This window comes from Marmota monax, unplaced genomic scaffold (assembly GCF_021218885.2).
Source record: "Marmota monax isolate L192 unplaced genomic scaffold, Marmota_monax_Labrador192_F-V1.1 WCK01_AAM20220418_F8-fsc00051, whole genome shotgun sequence".
Lineage (NCBI taxonomy): Eukaryota > Metazoa > Chordata > Mammalia > Rodentia > Sciuridae > Marmota > Marmota monax.
In genome coordinates this window covers 4,618,708-4,640,581 of record NW_026695202.1, presented here as the reverse complement: position 1 = coordinate 4,640,581, position 21,874 = coordinate 4,618,708, and the positions used below count along the sequence as shown (strand labels likewise).

Sequence of the window (21,874 nt, the reverse complement as noted above, 5' to 3'; positions counted from 1 at the left end):
TTATTAACATTTAAATCATGTGAACAAAAAGCCACCTACATTATTTATTTATTTATTTATTCATTCTAATTAGGTATATATGACAGCAGAATGCATTTTGATTCATTGTACACAAATGCAGCATAACTTTTCATTTCTCTGGTTATACATGATTGGCATCATACCATCATTTACATTATTTTAGCATTTTTTATTTCAGTAATATCCAAGTTTAAAAAGTGTAAGTTTGGGGGCTGGGGATGTGGCTCAAGCGGTAGCGCACTTGCCTGGCATGCACGGGGCACTAGGTTCGATCCTCAGCACCACATAAAAATAAAATAAGTATGTTGTGTTCACTGAAAACTAAAAAATAAATATTAAAAAATTCTCTCTCTCTTTAAAAAAAAAGTATAAAATTGGATTGTCTATTTTGGTGTTGAATAATAATGGGGAAAGAAAAAAAAAACCTTCTTCATTTGATAGTTGGATTGCCACTTCAAATTGTCCTGATGTTAAATCTAAGTAACTGCACAAAATTCTCAAGTGGTATAACATGGACTTCTGAGGCCTTCCAAATATGTCTAAGCCATGAAACAAAGGTATACAGTACTCATGTAAGTGACAGCATATGTGTGGAAAGCGTGATTACTGCCAAAGCTTTCCCACAAAGTACGAAAGTCTTCCTGTATCAACCCACTGAAATTCAGGTGCAATAACCATTTAAGTTATCATCAAAAGTGCTCCAGTGGGGCTGGAGTTGTGGCTCAGTGGTAAAACGCTCACTTAGCACATTCGAGGCCCTGGGTTCAATCCTCAGCACCACATAATAATAAATAAATAAAATAATGGTATTATGTCCAAATACAATTGAAAAATAAACATTTAAAAAAATTTTTTAAAGCGCCTCAGCTCCAAAGATAGAACTGACCTTATGACTATTTAGCCTTCAGTAGTTAGCTACAAATAAATGATACATTGCTATGGAAACGAACAAAATGCCCAACAATTTTGCCTTACAGACGTAATTTAAACATCTGAAAACTACCTTTATCTGGAACTCTTTGTACTCCAGATAACCTGAAATCATTTCTACTAAACTAATAAGTCAAAAATAAATGTTACGAAATACTTTATGAAAAATTAGCAGAGAGAATACATTTCATCAGAAGGCCATGCAGTCTAGCAACCAGCAATGATGCTAAACAAAATCAGGGGGATTTTAAAAATGGCATGAAGTCCTCTCCTTGGATATCCACAGATACACAAAATCAAGAAGAAAAAGAAAACTAATGAGCAGAAGAGAATGACATGTGCACCAATTATTATTTGAAAACAGGAAAGGAGAGAATGTTAAAATATCTAATATTCAGAAATCTCAGATTTTTCTTTAAAGTAACTAAAGTCCACCAATTATTACTCAGAGTAGTCCTAGCAGATAATAAATCTGTGATGGCCCTCTTTCATTATATAACTGTTTCTCTTCAAAGATAAAATATTTCCATGCAAGTTGGTTTCCAAGAAACAATGCTCAGCATCTCTGAAATTGGATCCTCTTCTCCAGAAAAACTTTCCTACAGATGCCCCCATAGTCAACTACCCAATGCTTGGGAATACAAAATAGAAAGCAGGGAAGATTCATGGGCAGGAAAACCTTTGCAGTAATTTAAGTCCATAAATAAGACTGATCTAGGTCTTAAAAGCTTTATCCGTCATATTCAGACTCAGCATGGAATCTGGAAACCCTGCTGTTTCTGTCACTTTTAGCCAATTGTTGGTTACAAACAACAACCATCAAGTCCTAATGACTGTCAAGGTCTGTGTTACAGCCACACAACACAAAAAGAGAAATGATGTCCCTTTTCTGGCATCCCAGTTTTTTTTCCTCAGCTTCTGACAGTAAGTGGGTAGGAAGAAGCAAGGAAAGGGAAAGCGTATCCTCTTTCCAGGCACTGTGCTTTCAAAAAATACATGATCTCATCCGTGCTTCACAACCACCCCAGAGGTGAAGTCTCCAGGACTCAAAGAGACTGGGAAATCTGCCCAAGGTCACATAGCTAGAAACTGGAGAAGCTGTCTAATACTCTATGCTGCTTCCCAGCTGGAAAAGTCTAAACAGTGGTTATCAACAAATTCCCATCCATTTATTGAAACATCCCTAGAGTGAAAAAGACCAAAAAAGTGACTACTTATGACCAAATTTAGTTCATTTATATGAACTAACATTTTAAAAATTTTAAGATTTATGTACTACTTAGATGGTTAACAGATGATTCTCTAGGAAAAAAATTAGCAATGTGTACTAAGCATTAAAAAAAAATACACTTCCATTTCCAGAACTAAAGTCTCACAAAATATCAGCAATGTGCATAAACATGTATAATCTTGAGAGTCATCCCAGGGTGAAAACACTTGAGGAAAAAAAATGATACCTAAATGTCCCACAATAGGAAATTGGTAAAATAAATTATACCATATTTGCTACTTATACACACATATATTAAAAATGATAGCACATATTCATATTTATAGACATGGGAAACTATTCACAACTCATTTATTTAAAAACACTGTGTGTATATTACAAAAATCACAGGGGGAAAGTCTGGAAAAATTTTTAAAATGTAGCCATACTTTTCAGTGGCTGTCTAAATCTTTACAATAAAAGAAATGTTTTGCAATCAGAAAGGGAAAAAGTAGGAATCTCAACTACTACTTACATAATTATGCTAACTCAATAGCCCCATTCTAAAAAGGACTTAAGTCAGCTATAAACATTTACAATATTTATATGTATTACATTTATATGTATTTACAATAAAATATTATATTTAACAGAAGAAAATGACTTATTAAACTTTTGTCACAGAGCCAAAAAAAATACTTAATATTTTTTTTTCTGATTTCTACACATACATGCTGCTCCTTACACACTTTATATATCAGTAATATAAGATTAAATGCATTTTTTTTAATTTAAAATTTCTGGTATAAGAAAACAGTCCTACCAAAAAAATAAAAAATAAAACTTTCAAAAATGCCCTCAGGATGTGTGGGACCATACTGCCCTCTGCTGGAGATGTGATTCCACACTGTTAGATAAAATTTTTTTATTCATCACTATGTACTTTAAGACACTGTGTCTGGAACTATGGGATCCCTACAAGGAAAACGAAAATGCCTTCTGTGCTTAAAAATTAAAACTTCAAAGAGAGAAAATAAGAAAAAAAATATAAATTTTTTTTTAAGAATTCTCTCTGGACCCTACTACAACTGTCCTGTTATTATGATTATTATCATCATTATCCTGAACAGAAAATAAATGGTTCCACCTCATTTATAGAACTCAAAAGCACATTAAACTGTATTAAATATAGAGAAAATTTCCTAGAACTTCCTTCACATAATTGAATGTATTTTTGTGTGTGTGTGTGTGTGTGTGTGCTAGGAATTAAACCAGTGGTGCTTTACCACTGATCTATATCCCCAGCTCTTTAAATTTTTTATTTTGAGACAGGGTCTTACTAAGTTGTTAGAGCCTTGCTAAGTTGCTGAGACTGGCCTTGAGCTTGTGATCCTCCTGTCTCAGCCTCCTGGGTCTCTAAGATTACAGGCATGTGCCACCATGCCCACCACATAATTGCATTGAAATGTTTCCTGAGTTAAAGAACCCAACTTGTCAATATCCCTTCAATACTATGAACCACCAGGGGGCACACTCTCTAGCCCCCAATCACCAACCTGACCTGAGGAAGTCTGACTTTCTCCCGGACTCTATGCTCTGTCACCCAATGGCACCTTTGACAGTAAAGACTCAATCCCTTCTTTCTTACTCCTCTGGAGATTATACCTATTGATTTTCCTTTCCAATTTAGATAGTTCCAATCTCAGAGGATCTCTTCCTGTTGCTTCTCAATGTGACCCAAAATATATTTCCACTATCATAACTGCTAAACAGAAGTAATAATTCTAAAGTAAAACTAAATGATGACAAACGAATATTATCAATCTCTAAATTTATATGAAGTATCCAGTATCTTCTAAAATAATCTAAGCTATTTCAATTCAGCCAGCCATCAAGGTTTCATTTTATACCCAGATAGCCGTCCACTATCTTTCTCCATGGATGTTCTATTGATAAAGTTGCTGAATTACACTTAATTAGCATATTGGACTGTTACTCCTGGAAAAAATACAGGGTTAGGTTCCTAGAAGACTGCAGGAACAACATGTTTCTTAACTGATCAATACAGAATGTCAACTGATGTATACTTTTGTTTAAAAACACCTTACTTAATGCACTGTTGACACATTAACAATGAACTCAGCTAAAAGTACCATATCTCATGCCTGACTATGGTTAACATACATATTGTCTCCATTAGTGTTTAGGAACATTAGCAATGCCTTCAGCATTATATTTGGGAGTCATCTTATATAGCAAAACCACAAGCAAAAATACAAAAACATGGCATTAAGTGTACTGGAAAAGAAGCTGAAACAAGAAAGCGAAGTGTTTCCTTCTTTACCTCAACAGGAACATGTGCACTGGGTGACTCAAATAGCTTGCTATTCTGTATATGTACACATCCATGAATAACCAAAGAAGCACCACCAGTACTGATTGTGAGGCTATAAATTTTAGAAAATATGTGAATTCACAAACATGGAACTCATGAAAACTATATCACTGTCCTTTTGTTTTTCTTAATGATTAATACTACAATTTAGCTGTTTATAGAACATGTATAGTTTTGATATCTCTGGACCATTATGCAAATATCTGAGAAAATTATTCTATTATTTCTACAGTAAGTATCTTTTGGGTTCTAAGCCCAAAATTTACAACTAAGCTAGGAAAAAATTAGTTGTTGATTAAAGAATTGTTTATACAAAAATTTACAAGAATCTAGAAGTCTCAAGGGCAGGGGGCGGGAAGAAAAAAGAAAAGAAACTTGGCCCATAGTTGTTTGTTTTTTTTTTGTTTGTTTGTTTGGTTTTTTTTTTTGGAAATAGGGTCTTCTTATGTTGCCCAGGCTGGCCTTGAGCTTGTGATCCTTCTGCCTCAGGTGCCCAAGCAGCCAGGACTACTATAAATGGATGAATCATATGACTGTCAATTTATCTATGCCACCAACCCCTCTACTCCTAGAATTCCTTATTTGGTATGTGCTACTGTGTTCAATTTTATACTCAATTTTTATCATTCAATTTAAGATGAATCAAATGACTGTCAATTTATCTATGCCACCAACCCCTCTACTCCTAGAATTCCTTACTTGGTATGTGCCACTGTGTCCAGTTTTATACTCTTTGACCTAGAAAATTCCATTGCTGGAATTTAGATATCCGCGCTCATGCATGACATGATATTATAGCAGCTGTGTAATAACAAGAGATGTATATGTCCACTGAATGAGGATTGGTCAAATAAATTATGTTACCCATATAAATGGAGCAGTTTATCAAAAATAACAGTAGGTCCACATGGACAAAATGTAAGACTATCTCCAAGATGTAAGTCAGAAAGAAAGAAAAAGAGCTAATTGTAAAATACTGTATGTAAGTTTCAAACAAAATTATCTCTTAAAGATACACACAAGAATTAGAAACTGTGGGGACTCTGGGTAGCAGGACTGTGTGGCTAAGTACAGGGTGGGTAGAGGCTTTTACTCATTACTACATAACCCTTCTATACTTTGGATATATTTTTTAAATGTGTGATTTTTAAAAAAGATTTATACACACTTAAAAGGTGTTTAAACATGCTAAAACATTTCAAATAAAATATTTAAATAATTTAAAAATAATTTTTAAAAATATATATGAACCTCAGTTTTATTAACTTTCAGTTTAAGATGAATCATATGACTGTCAATTTATCTATGCCACCAACCCCTCTACTCCTAGAATTCCTTACTTTCCAAACTTCTAATTAGCTATGAAAATAGAGAAAAAATTCTTTCTAGTGTCAAAAAAGAGCAGCAATCTTACCTTAAATATGATGACAATGGGTATATCTTCAGACAAGGTGTTATGCCTCAGGTAAAACCGCCCCTGCTTCACAGCCATGTTCGTTCTACTTTTCTTCTCATGGGTGGAGCTATGCATAAATACAAGTTTGTTAAGCTGCATCCTCACTCAGTAACATTCAACTTCAGTAATAATGAGCATCCATCAACCAGGTTTAATTTGAAAACACTAAAATTCTTTTTTTTTTCTTTCTTTTTTTCAGTACGGGGGATTTGGGAAAAAAACAACCTATTTTTCTTTAGCTTTGAGATTATGGTAGAAGCTTTGTGGATAAATGAGTGATAGTCACCTCCTGACCTACTTCACTCACCTGAATTACTATATCCAGTGAAGGGCATACATTCATGACTACTTTCATGTATTGAAAAGAAAAAAAAATAAATAAAAAGAAAGAAATAACTAAAAATGGGCCCAAAGCCACATTGAAAAAAAGTAGAAATAAGAGGAAATAAATGGATGTTAAATTAATACTCCAATAAGATTCACCTTCAGTCTTGGTATACACTGAAGCCACAAAAACACTAAGTAATCTCCTTCTAGTACTACCTCTGTTAGTTTTAAAATTCTTAACGAATTTAAAAGCATTTGAAAGCTCTATTCAACCACAATAGTAACACATACTCATTACCTACAACATACTATGCACCACGACTCACTAATCTTTTACATAATAACTTATTTAGAAGTGCTGTCCTAGAAAACGAATCTAAGTAACTGCCCTCTTCAGTATCAGTCAGAAATGCACTTGTGGGATTCAAATCCAGACTGGCTCCAAAACTGTGTATAGTGGAAAGATGCAGGTTGTAGAATTATTATATCTGGGTTCAAATGCTGGCTACTTCTTACAACCAAAGTGAGCTCAGGGCTTATTACTCATCTATAAAATGGAGGTGGTACCATTTAATCGTGAAGAGTTGCAGTGACAAATAAAATTAAAGTACTTAAGATACTGCCTAGCTGCTAGTAAGTGCTCGATAAACTATCATTACTGTTAGCTGCCTTTCTATCAGAGAGAAAAGTGAAGACATGAATAAAACACAGAAAAGAGGTTATATAAATGATATAAGGGATGCTTTTGTACAAAACAAATACATTGTGAATGAGGCTAATCTAGAAAATTAAGTTTATGATGTAATTCATTAGATAATGAATATAAAATGGCCTCTGCCTATAAGAATGTAGGAATATACATGTAAATGGTCAGAATGAAAATAAGCATGAAAAACTGGAGTACTTTTGTAATGTTTTATTTTATACAAGTTCATTTTATGCTATAGATTAATAGAAAATCCAATTAAATAGTCACCTTTCAAATGCTGTCTCACATACTCATCATTGAAATTTTAAAATCAATATCCTACCTGGGTGTGGTGACACACACCTGAAATCCCAGTGACTGAGAAGGCTGAGGCAGCAGGATGACAATTTCAAGACCAGCCTCAGCATCTTAGCAAGGCATTAAGTAACTTAGAAAGACCCTGTCTCAAAAAGTAAGTAAATAAAATTAAAAGTGCTCTGGATGTGGCTCAGTGGTTGAGTGCACCTGGGTTCAATTCCCAGTATCCAAAACAATCAATCAATACCCTATAATTATAGACTTACACAGTAAATTGAATGCAGATAATTTCAAAATCACAATATCTGCTATTGAGAGAAACACTGACAGTCTCCATAGAGGACAACAGCCACCTGGTATTTAGGAATATCAACATACCTGAACAGCACTATCTCTGCTTCCCATACCTGGTAACAGAAGCTCCCACAGCTCCTTTCCTATCTGCCTCCACGATGATTCTGTTCTTAGACAGCTGTTCTTGGATAAGAATGACTTTTTCAACTCCTTTAACAATGAAGTAGCCACCTGTCCAGAGGAAACAAGGAAAGTTTTACCATCTTTTCTTCAGCTAGTGTGACTGAACAGTGTAGGATCTCCTGACTAGAGATCACATCTCCAATGCTCTGTGGCACTGGTGATCACTTAACCTGAAGGTGCTGCCGATATTGTTTTATGTTGGATGAATGACAGTGTCAGCACATGATTTCATACAAATGAGTCGCAAGATAATACCCTTCTTAAGGACATAGGCTATATCCTATTGGTGTCCATATTACCATCCCCTGACACATAGAGCATGTAAATGAAAAAAGAAAGACACTAAATTAAACTTCAGATTCCTTAAGCACAAAAGTAACAAACAGTCTTCAACATAGACTGAAATTTATTCCAAGTTTTCTAACAAGTCAGTGACTATAGTAAGTAGACTAAGATTAGGTTTCCTAGATAACCTATTTAGAAAAACTCATAACATTACACTTTATTTTTTTGCACACAATTCAGAGTAGATCGAAACTTCATTTCTCCTGCAGAATATAAGTAAAACAAGGCAGCACATTTGACTTATGAAACATTTTGTTACAGTCTAGTAAAATCTAGTTTTCTTCCAAAAACTTCTAGGATTCCACATCAATGCAACTATATAGGAATTAAAGTGACTATAAATTAAAATAAGTCAGTGTGAAATGTGAGCTAAGGTATTAAGACGATTTTCTGTTATGTTACATTTGAAACTTCACCAAAGAAGCTGCGTAAAAATAAGTACATATATAATTTTTAAAATTTAAACGACAACTAAAAAGACTTCCAATTTTTCCCTCCTTTGCTGTACTTAAAACAGCCTAAAGTGAGCCACTTTAAACCAGGCTAGACAAGTAACTTGAGTCAATTACTCTTGAATTTTAAGCATCCCCAAAGAAAACATTGAGCATGCATAAAAAGCAAAGACTAATGAACCACGGCAGTAAGTCAGAACTTGGGGTGTTAAAATTTCAAATCTAACACAAAACAGGAAACAGTATATTTTTAGAAATACAGACTAAGAGAATAAAGCTGGAGCCAAATTTTCAGATGTTTTGTGAACACAGTTTTATACATATTGTTCATTATAAGGCAGAAAGGCTGATATTGTTTTAAGGAAAATGTTAAACAACAGCTACATCAGAACAAAGAAAAAAAAAATGAAAGGGGGTAAATCCAAGCTATTGCACATACCTGGGTCTAAAGGACATTCATTTAGTTTGGCAAATTCTGCTGGTGTTTTCCCTGTAAGAACACAATTTGAACTTCGCAACATTATGGGCATCCTGTTCAAAATTTAAAAAAAAAGAAAATAACATGTTCAAACAGTCACTGGCAAAAGTTGCAAAGAAGACAATACGTGCGGTGCACACATCACTAAGGGTTCTGCATATCGCGGTGCACACCTCACTAAGGGTTCTGCATATCTGTGCACTCTGTTAGAAAGGCAAAGGAACAATATTATATGAAAGAGACACAGGAAACAAAGAATTTTCTCAGGGCACTACTTTTCTAAAATAGAAAATAAAATCTCAAACATTTAGCTTAAATTGTGCATACTGATTTTAGTGAAAGTCAGAAATGACAGCAACTCCTCACTCATGATAAATGTATCATGAATGCAGTTACTCGGAATAACACAGAGAAACCAAGTGTAAGGACAAGAGACGATCAAAACTAATCAGGAAATTAAAAAAAAAAAACCATCTTGGCACTATTAAGTTTTGTCATTCACCTAAAACTCTAAGAACAAGATGACTAATAATAGATTTGACAAAGAGAAATACAAAATTACAGAACTAGAAAGAGAAATTATTAAGAATGTATTTCAAAATGATTAAGAGATGGAAGATAGGAAGGAGAGTTTACAGTCATGGGAGAACAAAGAAGGTCTAATGTGCATCTTTAGACTTCTAGATGGAGAGAGAATGATTCAAGAGAAAATACAGAAGTCATAAATCCTCAGAAAAACATCTACACAAAATAAATAAAAAGAAAGTCACACCTAAACATATCATAGTCAAGTTAGAAAATACCAGATAAATGGGAAAAAAATGTTTACAGATGTAAATGAATATTAACATTGTAAGAATAATAATTTCTAATTTATGGGTTAGAAAAACAAAACCAGATAGAAATAAAGGTTGGTATAACAAAAGCATATAAAGTCAAGACTGATTTGATCCAAGTAAAAACTTTCTAAGGTTTTTGTTCTTTCCAGGAAAATAGAAGCACTGCTTATTTTCAAACTTTACTAAGTACACATTTCAAAATTTCTAAGGCAAACATAAACAACAATACTGTACATCAGGGGGCTGGGATGTGGCTCAAGTGGTAGCGCGCTCGCCTGGCATGCGTGTGGCCCGGGTTCGATCCTCAGCACCACATACAAACAAAGATGTTGTGTCCGCCGAAAACTAAAAAAATAAATATTAAAATTCTCTCTCTCTCTCTCTCTAAAAAAAAAAAAAAAAAAAATACTGTACATCAATTTCCAGTTAGTTGGGGGAAAGTAAGAAAAAAATCTTTTATTAGCCCAAACGAAAAAAGGGAAAAAAAAATAGAAACATAATGAGATGCTGAACAGATTTAAAGTACAGAATGAGCTGATATAAATATATCCAAATATATATGAATCTATATGCATGTGTGTGCATATATGTAAATAAAATAAATGGAAACTCTTAAGACAAATTGTTTTAAAAAAACCTAGACATATGCATTTTACTTCAACCAAACCAAAAAAATCTTAGAACATATAAAAGATTAAAATTAAATTTTTAGAAAATGATTTGACGGAAAATAATTTTAAAAAACAGATATGGCTTTAGTAAGAGTAGATAAAATTAAAGGCAAAAATATTGTAAGACATACATAAGATAAATGCATGCTATAAGATTTCATTCCTCAAAATACCTATCGATTCTAAAATTCTATGTGCCTATTATAGCTTCAAAAGCAAAATTAAACAAAAACATAGGGAGAAATAGAGACATTTCTGTTTCTGATGGGAAATTTTAACATAATTATCCTAGTAATGATAAAACAAACAAAAATAATAAAAATACATAGCATCTAAACAACACAATTAAAAAGCCTGATCTTAGGCTGGGGATGTGGCTCAAGCAGTAGCGCACTCGCCTGGCATGCGTGCGGCCCGGGTTCGATCCCTCAGCACTACATACAAACAAAGATGTTGTGTCTGCCGAAAACTAAAAAATAAATATTAAAAAAAAAAACTCTCTCTCTCTCTCTCTTTAAAAAAAAAAGCCTGATCTAAAGGAAAACTACAGACAATAGCACAAAACAACTAGAGAACAACCCTGTTTCCAAACACACAACACATTTGTAGAAAAAGGCTTTCAAAAAGTTCCAAAAATTTGACATAAAGCACCAATTTGGAAATTTAAACATCTTCTAAATAACTCATTGGTTAAAAAAAAAAAAAAATCATTAATGGGGGCTGGCTGTAGCTCAGTTGCAGAGCACTTGCTTAGTATGTGTGAGGCACTGAGTTCAATCCTAAGCCCTGAATAAAAAAATAAACAAATAAATAAAGGCATGCTGTCCATCTACAACTACAATAAAAATTTTAACAACAACAAAAAAGAAATCATAATAGTAAGGAAAGGAAAATAATATTCTCATTTTACATTTTTACACCTGAGAACCCTGCACCGATTAAAGTTACAGAACATGAAATAAAGATTTAAGAATATTAAAGTTACCACAGTAACCAAAAGAAGAATTAAAAGAAAGAAGCAAAGTATGGAGGAGGAAGGGAGAAACATGGTGACAAAGTAAGCTCAGCCACAACTTCCATATTAGGAGTCAATAAATATTATCTCAAGTTGATGTAGAAAATAAAGGGGAAAGCTCCGCATTTAGAAGTGGTTGTAGCAACCACCAGAAGAAATAACTGCAAAAGCTACAAGTTAGGAGTGGGACTAGGGTGAGGAATAAGAAGGAGGGAGGCTACCACTTTGTATCTAATGTTCTTATGTACTGTTTGATCTGTTACCAAGTAGGAATAGCATCCAAATTAAATCTTTTTAGCTCAAAAAATAATTTAAAAAGAGACCAGGTAAGTAAGGTAGTACCTGCTACATATAAGCACTCTACTTAACAGAGGTCAGTTTTCTAAATGCAGGGTTACTAATAAAATCACCTATTATAGAACCTGGCATATACAGTATTCAATAAATACTAGTTACATAACCCCTCCTCAACACAGGATCTAAACTTTCAATCTTACAATTTCTGTTTTGCTCCAGTCTCTCGTCCCTTTCCTTCACAGTATTCAATCAGGTTCATAATAAGTAAAGAGTAAAGTATGGTATATAAGAGAAATGCTATCATCTTCCCACTGATCGACAGTCTTGCTAAAACACAAATTAACATTTTAATATCCACACTTATTTTCCTAACTGAAGAATGAAGACAGAAATAATATAGACATATTGCACTGATTTTGGCAACAGACCCAACAGTACATAAGAATATCTGATGCAATACATTCCCCTTGGAGGGAAGCATGAGGGCAGTTTGTTAAGGACTTGCCTATCCCAGGACTTGCCTGTGCTGCTCTGATTACTGATGCCTGCCTTCCCTGAAAGCTATGAGTGAATGTATGTAGACAGCAGGGGCTGATATTTTGTGCGTTCTATTCACCTGAGAACCCAGCATGACAAATGGCACTTCGGGGGGGGGGGGGGGGACATGACACTCAAATAGAAATTATGTACACTAATTTTAAAGTCTAATATCATTATTAAACTCACAACACTGTGGATTTTGTTCATTTCTACAAGAGACTCAATATAGTTTCCTAATTAGAAAAAGTAGATTTCCAAAATGTTAGCTGATGCTCTCTCTTGTTATTATTCCCAAACTTGTTCTGGCAAATAAGTGACTTCTCCTTTAAATACTTCCACGTGGTAGAAAGTTAAATTTCCAAAAAAACTCATAATTAAAATATACATAGGATCCACCAAGATGATCAGCCCAGGAAGGGTTCAGTGAAATGCTATCTTAGCTAATGTTCCCTGACAGTTGGGGTCAAAGGAGGAAAGGGAAGCATTTTCCCCAACTTTACAGAAAAAGTTGCACGATTAATAACAACCACAATTCTAAGCTAGGCATTTCTGTACATGCCTTACAAGTGCTGGCTCATCAAATCCAAAAAACAACCCCATGAAATAAGTATCATTTCCTACATATTTCAGACGAGGAAATGAAGGAAAAGAAACAAACAAAATAAATAAATAAACAAAAACTTTAGAATTTATTCAAGGTCACATCATAAGTCTGGAATTGAGGCAGTGTGGCTGCAGGATGGGCTTCATTTCTTACCTGCCAATGGGTAAGGCATTGCGGATGATCCTCTGGCTGCCTCGGGTGTATTCAATATCCACTGTAATGGGGGCAGAATATGTCATGTCCCTCAAGCGGCACTGAAAAATAGAATCAGAGAATTATTACTCCTCCTTTCTGGAAAAGAACAGATTCTGACCTCTTCAGAATTCAAAATCTAGTGGCAGTGTGCCCCACACTGAAATTTGATCTTCCTTCCACTGAGCTGTTCAGTGTGCTGCCTTAGGGAATTGAGAGTTCTCAACATGCCTTCCCTACGAGGTAGATGAAATCATGTATGTTTTTCTGTTTTGTTTTGTGGTGCTAGAGATTAAACCCAAGTTCTCACATATGCCACACAAGAGCTGTTGCTCTAAGCCATAGTCCCTGTCCTGACATCACGCGTTGATACAGACATTGCAACAGTATCCCTGGTTCTGCCAGCTCAGAGATGAAACAATAAATCTGATGTTGATTTTCTTCTCACTCATCTGGAGCCATCACCAGTCTCCCCTGTATCTTTAAAACAATGATGTTCCTTACAAAGTAAATCCATGGAAAGTAATCAGTGTGCCTGGGTGTACTGTTCAAGACAGTTTACAACCAACATAACAGTGCCTATAGTATGTAAACACACAAACACAAATTAAAACCATATTTAAATATTCTCCAAATACACTAAACTCCTTACCAAGTGATATGTTATGCACAAATCACTCACTGAATCATTCTAACAATTCTGGAACCATCTGTGGGATTTTAGATACTTCTGCCCTATGCAGTTTGACATGGCAGTGACAAGTTAAATGATGCCTTGCCTGAGCCATTATCAGACATAAGGAAACCACATCCAAATTTTCTGATGACTTTTCTATTAGGTTGATGGTTGTAGTTTCAAAAAAGAGAATTTTTCTGAATATCAACCATATAACTCATGGTGCTAAATCCTCTCTCTGGCTTCTATTGAACAAAAAATAGTTATATTTAAACATCTAGTCTTTAGAACAGTGTCATTTTGAAATATTAAAATTATTTATATACTTATATTAACTAGGTCAAGCCTCCTATTTCAGGACAGACTAATGGCAGTATGGCATGGTGCCAAGAGTGTGGGCTCTACTGCCTAGTTTCAAATCCTGGCTCCACCACTTCTGTTTCTACATCTCAGTCTCCTCAAATAAAAAACGGGGATGAGAATGATCATTTTAATTTCCTGAGTGTAAAAAAAAAATTTTTAGCATGATGCCTTGTATATATAAATATTATTTTTATTAATAAAATTAATGTAATGTACATAATAGGCAAGCATTTAATGAGTTTTAACAGATCCACCCCTTCAACAGAAATGAAATTCCACAGATATGATTAAAAAAAAAAAACTAACTAGGTCCCCGCTCCACGGGCCCTGAGGTCTGCATCCCCTTGTCTGCTCTGACCACAGGAGTGGAGCTATTCTGATGGAGCCTGCAGCAGCTGCATAGGCCCCCAACCTGCTCACACTGTCCCCAGCTCTGCAAGAGCTAAAATCCATCCAAGAAATCTTTGCCTTTCATCTCTAATTACAATAATATCTATATATTTTCTTCAACACCAGAAAAACCAATTATAGTAACAAATAAAGCCTTAGCCTTCTTAAACTTCAAATTGTCTTCTCCCTTCTCTGAACTCAGTAACAGAGTTTGGAAAATAATTTTTTTAGATTGCCAATTGGCTGCCTTATTCTTTAAAAACTGGAAAGATCTAGCAAAGGGGAAATGGGAGGAGGGAGAAGTCAAACTGGGACACATACTCTCCTTACCCTACAGTCCTGGCCACACCCCTTTTTCACCTCACCACAAATCAAGTGAAATCTACCTTACCTCACAGACCTGGCCCTTCCAAGCATTCAAATTGCAACCCTGGTATCTGCTTCATGTGCTTCATTATTTTAATCTCTCCACAGAGTATGTATCTCACTTCTTTTTTCAATATTTAGACACAGAAGAAACGTTCAACAAATACTTGGTGTATAAATAAGAACAAAATTCACCAATACAGAATGGTTACTTGATCATACTACCTAGACAATAACCATCATACTGAACACCTTATTTGTTCTTCAATAAAGATCCCTATACTATATTTCCTGATTGCTATTTTAGTTTTCACTTGACTACAACATGAACCTACAAAATTCATATTCTTTCCTAAATCATTTCCTAATTATAGACCCTAAATGGAGGAATCTGAAATCAAGAAAATATTAAAAGCCAATAAAAGGGCCTGCCTTTCTATAAGCATTTGTCTATAGCCCTATTAAAGCCACTATATTTCAGCTTTCTTCTCATCCATCTCTCCTATGAGACTACAAGCTCCTAGTTCTTAGTCTATTCACAATGCCTGGCTGACCCTCAAAGGTGTGTCAGGTGAGAGACCCCTGCAATGAAGAGCATAGTACGTGAGGTACAGTGGCTGAGCAATGGTATGAAGATTACCAAAAAGCTCTGAAACTGGATACAAATACGGCAGTTATACAACAGTGCATGCTAATCAGGACAGAATGACAAAATAAATAGTACAGAATTATTTCCTAACACAGTATAGTACAGGCTGAATGTCACTTATCCAAAATTACATGGGATCCAAAAAATTAGAAATTTCAGATTTTTTTCATATTCTGAAATATCTGCATAAAGTTTATCAGGTGAACACTGGAATGCTCAGTTTTGAATTCTGGGTTTCCAGATTAGGAACTTTCAACCTGTACACAAGTGTTTATTTAATTTGGTTATCTCTGTCTCAGAAGTGTTGGTTTTTGATCTTTGGGTTTTTTTTAAGCATGTTTTAAAGTAAGCTTTTAAGACAGCAGATTCTTTGAGTCAAAGCAAACAAGTCCAATTAAAATAATGTTTATAATTACCTCATGGGGAGACACTGGTCTAGTTACATTGAAGCTTTCTTCAACATCAGGAAGCCCAACATAGATATTAAGATATCTGAAAAGCAGATTATTCCATTATATATTTTATTTCTTCAAAAAACACATTTTTTTAAAAAAAGAAGCTATTTTTCTCCCAAATATAAGAATTCTGCTTTGACAAATCATTACTTTGCAAAGGGTAACAAATTAAAAATTATAATTGAACATTTTTTTGAAGTGATAGTACATGTAGTTTTACAAATGAAAGAAAATACTATCAAAGTATCTTTTAAAAAACTGTAAATCTCTTTATACAAATACTGAAAATATAGCTCCATAAGAATGATACACAATGAAAAAAGCAAAAGTACAAAAAGGGTATCTATGATACGCTATCATTCAAATAAGGAGGACATAAGAGGGGAAAATATATGCTCATTGATGCAAAAAAGAAACATGGGAAGGATAAAGCAAGGAGACCTACAGGGAGTGTCTGGGAAATGGAAGGGAAGCACCAATTTTTTGAAGACACATTTTGTAGAGGCTAACTCATCATCATAACAATGGCTCATTCACACAACTTCCCCCCAAAAAGCATAAGTAAAATCAACCTGGATGTAGGGGAACCCAAAATAGAATACAAATCTAATTGTATCATCAAAGAGCATAACTATACTGAAAGGTGGGAAAGAAAAGAATCTAAAGAACAGCATTCTGACTGGCCACTTTAAACCTCAAGACAAAAAAGACAACCTGCAAAATGGAGCCTATCTCACAGAGGTATGAGTTAATAATTGTAAGTTACTTTATGTATAGTCTATGATTTTAAAAAAATCAAAAAATTGTACATAATGAGATATTTCTTACTGAGACAGAGTTACAAATAAGGAAAGAGAGAAAGTTAGTCTGTAGTGTTGGATTGGTATCAGAGACAACGGGGCAAGAAGTCACCTTGAAGGATGTGCTATGGCCAAAGCTGAGTCAGAGTGAGCAATAGCATGAGAGTACTGGATTAGACCAAGGGAATAAAACAAATATCCATGAGTCCAAATTTATAACAGTTACTACACAGGAAGATAAATGAGGAAAGGGAAAACAGATGGAATGATGGAAACAGAGATTCACATTCACCATTACACTACAATAATAACTGTTATGGTTAGTCTTACAAACCATCAATATATACTAAAATTAGTGAAAGTCTGATGAGAAATAAGATATCTGCATTGTTTCAAAGGATCTTCCCATAAGATACTTATTACAAAAAGAAAAGCAGTAACTTTATAGTAGACAAACTGGGAAGATACCACTTAACCAAGTGAACAAAGTTAAAATCAGTAATAAAATATATTGACATCTGTATCCAGATATGAATTGGTGAAAATGGTACAAACATTGCTTCTGTGACATTGCAAAAAAAAAATATATATATATATATGCATAACTGATCTAATCATGAGCAAGTATCAAACAAAATCAAGTTAAAGGACTTTCTGCAAACACTGACCAGACTGTTCAAAAGCGTCAAGGTCAAAACACACCAAGACTATTGCAGACTGAAGAGACAAGACAACTAAGTGTAACAAGGGGCTCCAGATTGATTCCTGCCTGGAAATAGGACATTGGTGAGAAAAAAATCAAATAAGGCACACAGACTATTTGGCAGCACTGAATGTATGCTAACTTTCTGGTTTTAATAACTACACCATGGGGGCTGGGTCTGTAGCTCAATGGTAGAGCACCTGCCTAGCACGTGTTAGGCACTGGGTTCGATCTTACCACCCCATAAAAATAAATAAAATAAAGGCATTCTGTCCATCTACAACTACCAAAAAAAATTTTTTTTTAATTAATTGCACTATGGTTATGTAAGATGTATTAATGGAAGCCGGGTAAAGAATACATGGGAACTCCACACTATTTTTGCAAGTTTTCTATTATAACGTTACTAAAAATTTATTTAAAACTTATTTTAAATTATTAAAAATTCATTATAAATTATTAAAATTTATTTAAAATTATTTATCATTATAAAATTATTACTAAAATAAAAGTTTGTATAAAATAGTTAAAATGTAAACAGTTTTAGTAACTTCTCAATCATAACTCTACTTGTTTAATTAGTTTGCCAACTAAAAATTAAACTTCAGGGGCTGGGGTTGTGGCTCAGCGGTATAGTGCTTGTCTCGCACATGTGAGGTACTGGGTTGATCCTTGGCACCACATAAAAATAAACAAATAAAGGTATTAAAAAAGAGAGCTAATACATTAAACAAAATTAAACTTGAGCAGTTTATAATTACCTTATTAAAGGGACTGAAAAATAATTTTATGGGGCTGGGGTTGTGGCTCAGGGCTAGAGTGCTAGCCTACCATGTGTGAAGCCCCAGGGTTCGATCCTCAGCGTCACATAAAAATAAATAAATAAAACAAAGGTTTTGTGTCCAACTAAAACTAAAAGAATAAATATTTTTAAAAAATAATAATTTTATAAAAGTTTTGACAACATGGGCTGGGGATATAGCTCAGTTGGTAAAGTGCTTGCCTCGCATGCACAAGACCCTGGGTTCAATCCCCAGCACCACACACACACACAAAAAAAGTTTTGACAGCAACTACATTCACTTTAAAAAATGTTCAACAAATCAAAATAGCATACTCATAGTTGGTTCCTTACTTTAAGTACCACATGGGGTCAGCATCGCTCGTAACTTTTTCATTAGCTTTCATTATCTTCTTTATCTGCAGTGGAAAGCGCATCATTAGGAACTGGGCTCTGGCTTCCAACTAAATTTTAGCTGATGTCTGTGTCTAAGATCTGATGCTTACCTCTACATTAATGAAATAGTTAAATGAGTCTATGTGCTGTTTCACAAGGCCTTTCACCTAAACAGACAGAAAATACAAAGTAGGTCATTAACAAAATAACAGATTATATAATTCACTCTAACCAAATACGATGATCAAATTTTTCTCAAAACCAAAGCAAAGAAAATATCCATGAATTTGATGAAGCAAAACTTTTCATTAATGTGTCATTACTTTTCTCTACCATCTTAGTACACTCTCAAATTTTCCTCCTTAAGAAGCAATCTGAGGGCTGGGGTTATAGCTCAGTGGTAGAGTTCTCCAAACATGTATGAGGCACTGGGTTCGATCCTCAAAACCACATCAAAATAAAATATTGTGTCCTGCTAAAACTAAAAATAAATATTAAAAAAAGAAGCAAACTGACTTTTGGAATTCAAGATATGAGTATTTAAATACACCCACTGACTTCCCTAAAGCTAATAAATCCAAGGAGGGGCAGAGAACATAGCAATTGAGCATCATTTCTTCAAGCCTCAACATCTATTTTCTTTGTTGTACTAGCCTCCTGTATTAGGTCCCAGTTGACCAGATCAAACCAAAATGGAGTCACTCGTGCTAAGGGCCATGTAATCAAACTAACATTGAAAGGGGCCAGTTTCCCCCAAATAGGCGATTGACAGCAATTAGTCACAAGGAGATTAGTTTAACTGAACCAGAATGACAGGGAAATCCCCTCTGTTTTAATTCTACAAGGAAGTAACTTTGAAAAGGCCAATCCAATTTTTGCTACCTCTTTCTGCCTTCTCCAGACCTTTTCTGCCTATAAAGCCCACCTCCTCTGCTCAGCTCAGCTGGAATATGTGGATTTTATAGCATGGGGTACTGTCCTATTCTAACATTCCAACTTAAAGTCCATTAGATCTTTTAATTTGTTGTAATTCTGACTTTTGATCAGGGATCATGAAAAATAGATCCCATTTTCATAAATCCCTAATCATTCATACCATCTTACAGAAGAATAAGGGAGGATCACAATATTAAGAAAGATGAAAATAATTGCATTTAAAATCAAAAGCGGGGGTGAAACCTAGGGAACCTAAGATCAGACACAAGTCAGCAGTCCATTTTGTCTCAGAAGTCAGTCAGCATCAACTGTATAATGACAGCTTATGTACTGCTGTGGACAAGACAAAATAAACACATAAGACTCTAAAATCTCAGCGTTTAAAAGGGCTACGCATATTCATTTTTTACATTAATCTTCAAACATATCATTCAACAATTCTAGAATATTCTTAATAGACACAACTAGAGAACCTGTTTTAATTGTAATTCCTTTATTAGGGTGCTCATTAGTTAACAAAGCAACCATTCCATTTTGAAATAGTCCTGATTTCAGAGAAAAAAACCCTCAACTTTATAATGATATGAGGTCTTTCTTCCTTATTTCTACCCCTTGGACTTAACTGTCTCTTAAAGAGATGATCATGCCCCTCAATTTCCATGTCCTCTCTAGAAAGGATCGTCTGTTCGTTCCTCACCTCTCTCTTAGGGTCTCACCTCTAAGTAGACCAGGCCCTTCAACTACCTCTCACATGCATGCCTTTCAGAACCTCCAGCTGCAGTGGCCTGTTCTGCCCATACTCCAGATTGCCAACACTCCTCCTAGCATGGGCACCTGAATGCTGCTCCCTGGCAGCATGCTCAACAATCTGACTGGTTTACTCTCTCATGCTGAATATTATAGTTCTGTTATGGAAACCAGCTCACATTTCTGGCTCATGGTGAGCTGAAAGTCAACCAAAACCCAAAAGGTGATTGGTATCCTCACCAAAAAGAAAAATGATCTCAAGTCAAGCACACTCCATTTGGTACTTGTGCGAAACATATAAGTACAGGTATTTACACCTGCCCCTCTTTATCACTGTCACTCTAGGCAAACAAGACTTCTGAGTGCTGATGCTATCAGCCAAAAACAGCACCTTCTGGAAAACTTACAAGTTTTGTATTCTTTGTATTAATATTTAGTTACATATTAAAATCTTTAAATTTCTGTTTATGAACAAATACATTCCAAGGTGGTCTGAGTAGAGAAACCTAGCTTTACTTTTTCTGTTTTCTAATTTTTTTTCTTTTTAATTAACACAATTCTACATGCTTACAGGTTACAGTGTGATATCTCAACATGTGCACACAATGTATACAACATGTGCACACAAGGTAATGATAAGGAGAGGGAAAGCTAGTCCTTATCATTACCTTGTGTGCGAGGCCTTGGGCCTTCCTCTAGTTCTTAAAATACAGCAGACTTGTTTTACAGTCATTCAACTACACTGGGGAACACCAGAACTCATTTCTCCTCTCTGTGTTTTGGTACCCATTATCCAACCTCCATCTCCATTGCCCACCACTCTTCTAGCCTCTAGGAATTACTATTCTACTCTTTTCTACCTTGAAATAACTCTTTAGTTTATAAGAAAGAACATATGGTATTTGAGAGAGAACATATGGCATTTGTTCTTCTTTGTATGGCTTATTTAACTTAAAATAATGTCCTTGAGTTCCAAGCTTTTTGCCATAAACAATAGAATTTCATTCTTTTTGCAGCGGAATAATGTTGCACTGTGTACATATACCACATTTTCCTAATCCATTCATCCAGTGATAGACACCTAGGTTGATCCACATCTTGGCTACTGTAAATAGTGCTGCAACAAACACAGGCATGCAGGTATCTCTTTGATATGCTAATTTCATTTCCTTTGGATAGACACTCACAATGGGATAATTGATCACATGGTAGGTCTATTTTTATTTTTATGAGGCACCTCCTTACTGGAGAACCCCAACTTAAATGAAGAAATACAATAACCACAATATTACATCTCTAGTGAGTTCTCCACCTTTTCTTGGACTATATGCCATCAGTTCTTTTCCTCTTTTGAATC

At 34.8% G+C, this 21,874-nt stretch overlaps 1 protein-coding gene across 3 annotated transcripts in view; it reads right to left on the bottom strand.

Annotated features, from left to right (window-relative positions):
• Polr3b (RNA polymerase III subunit B) overlaps positions 1-21,874 on the bottom strand; it is a 129,698-nt gene that overhangs the window by 100,543 nt on the left and 7,281 nt on the right. For all 3 annotated transcript variants that reach the window (XM_046429545.2, XM_046429548.1, XM_046429547.2), the window contains exons 3-9: positions 18,945-19,001; positions 18,793-18,857; positions 16,116-16,191; positions 13,217-13,317; positions 9,059-9,150; positions 7,753-7,870; positions 5,971-6,079 (exon numbers count right to left, since the gene is read on the bottom strand). In XM_046429545.2, coding sequence (XP_046285501.1) covers positions 5,971-6,079; positions 7,753-7,870; positions 9,059-9,150; positions 13,217-13,317; positions 16,116-16,191; positions 18,793-18,857; positions 18,945-19,001 — 618 coding nt within the window. The remainder of the gene's footprint in view (positions 1-5,970; positions 6,080-7,752; positions 7,871-9,058; positions 9,151-13,216; positions 13,318-16,115; positions 16,192-18,792; positions 18,858-18,944; positions 19,002-21,874) is intronic.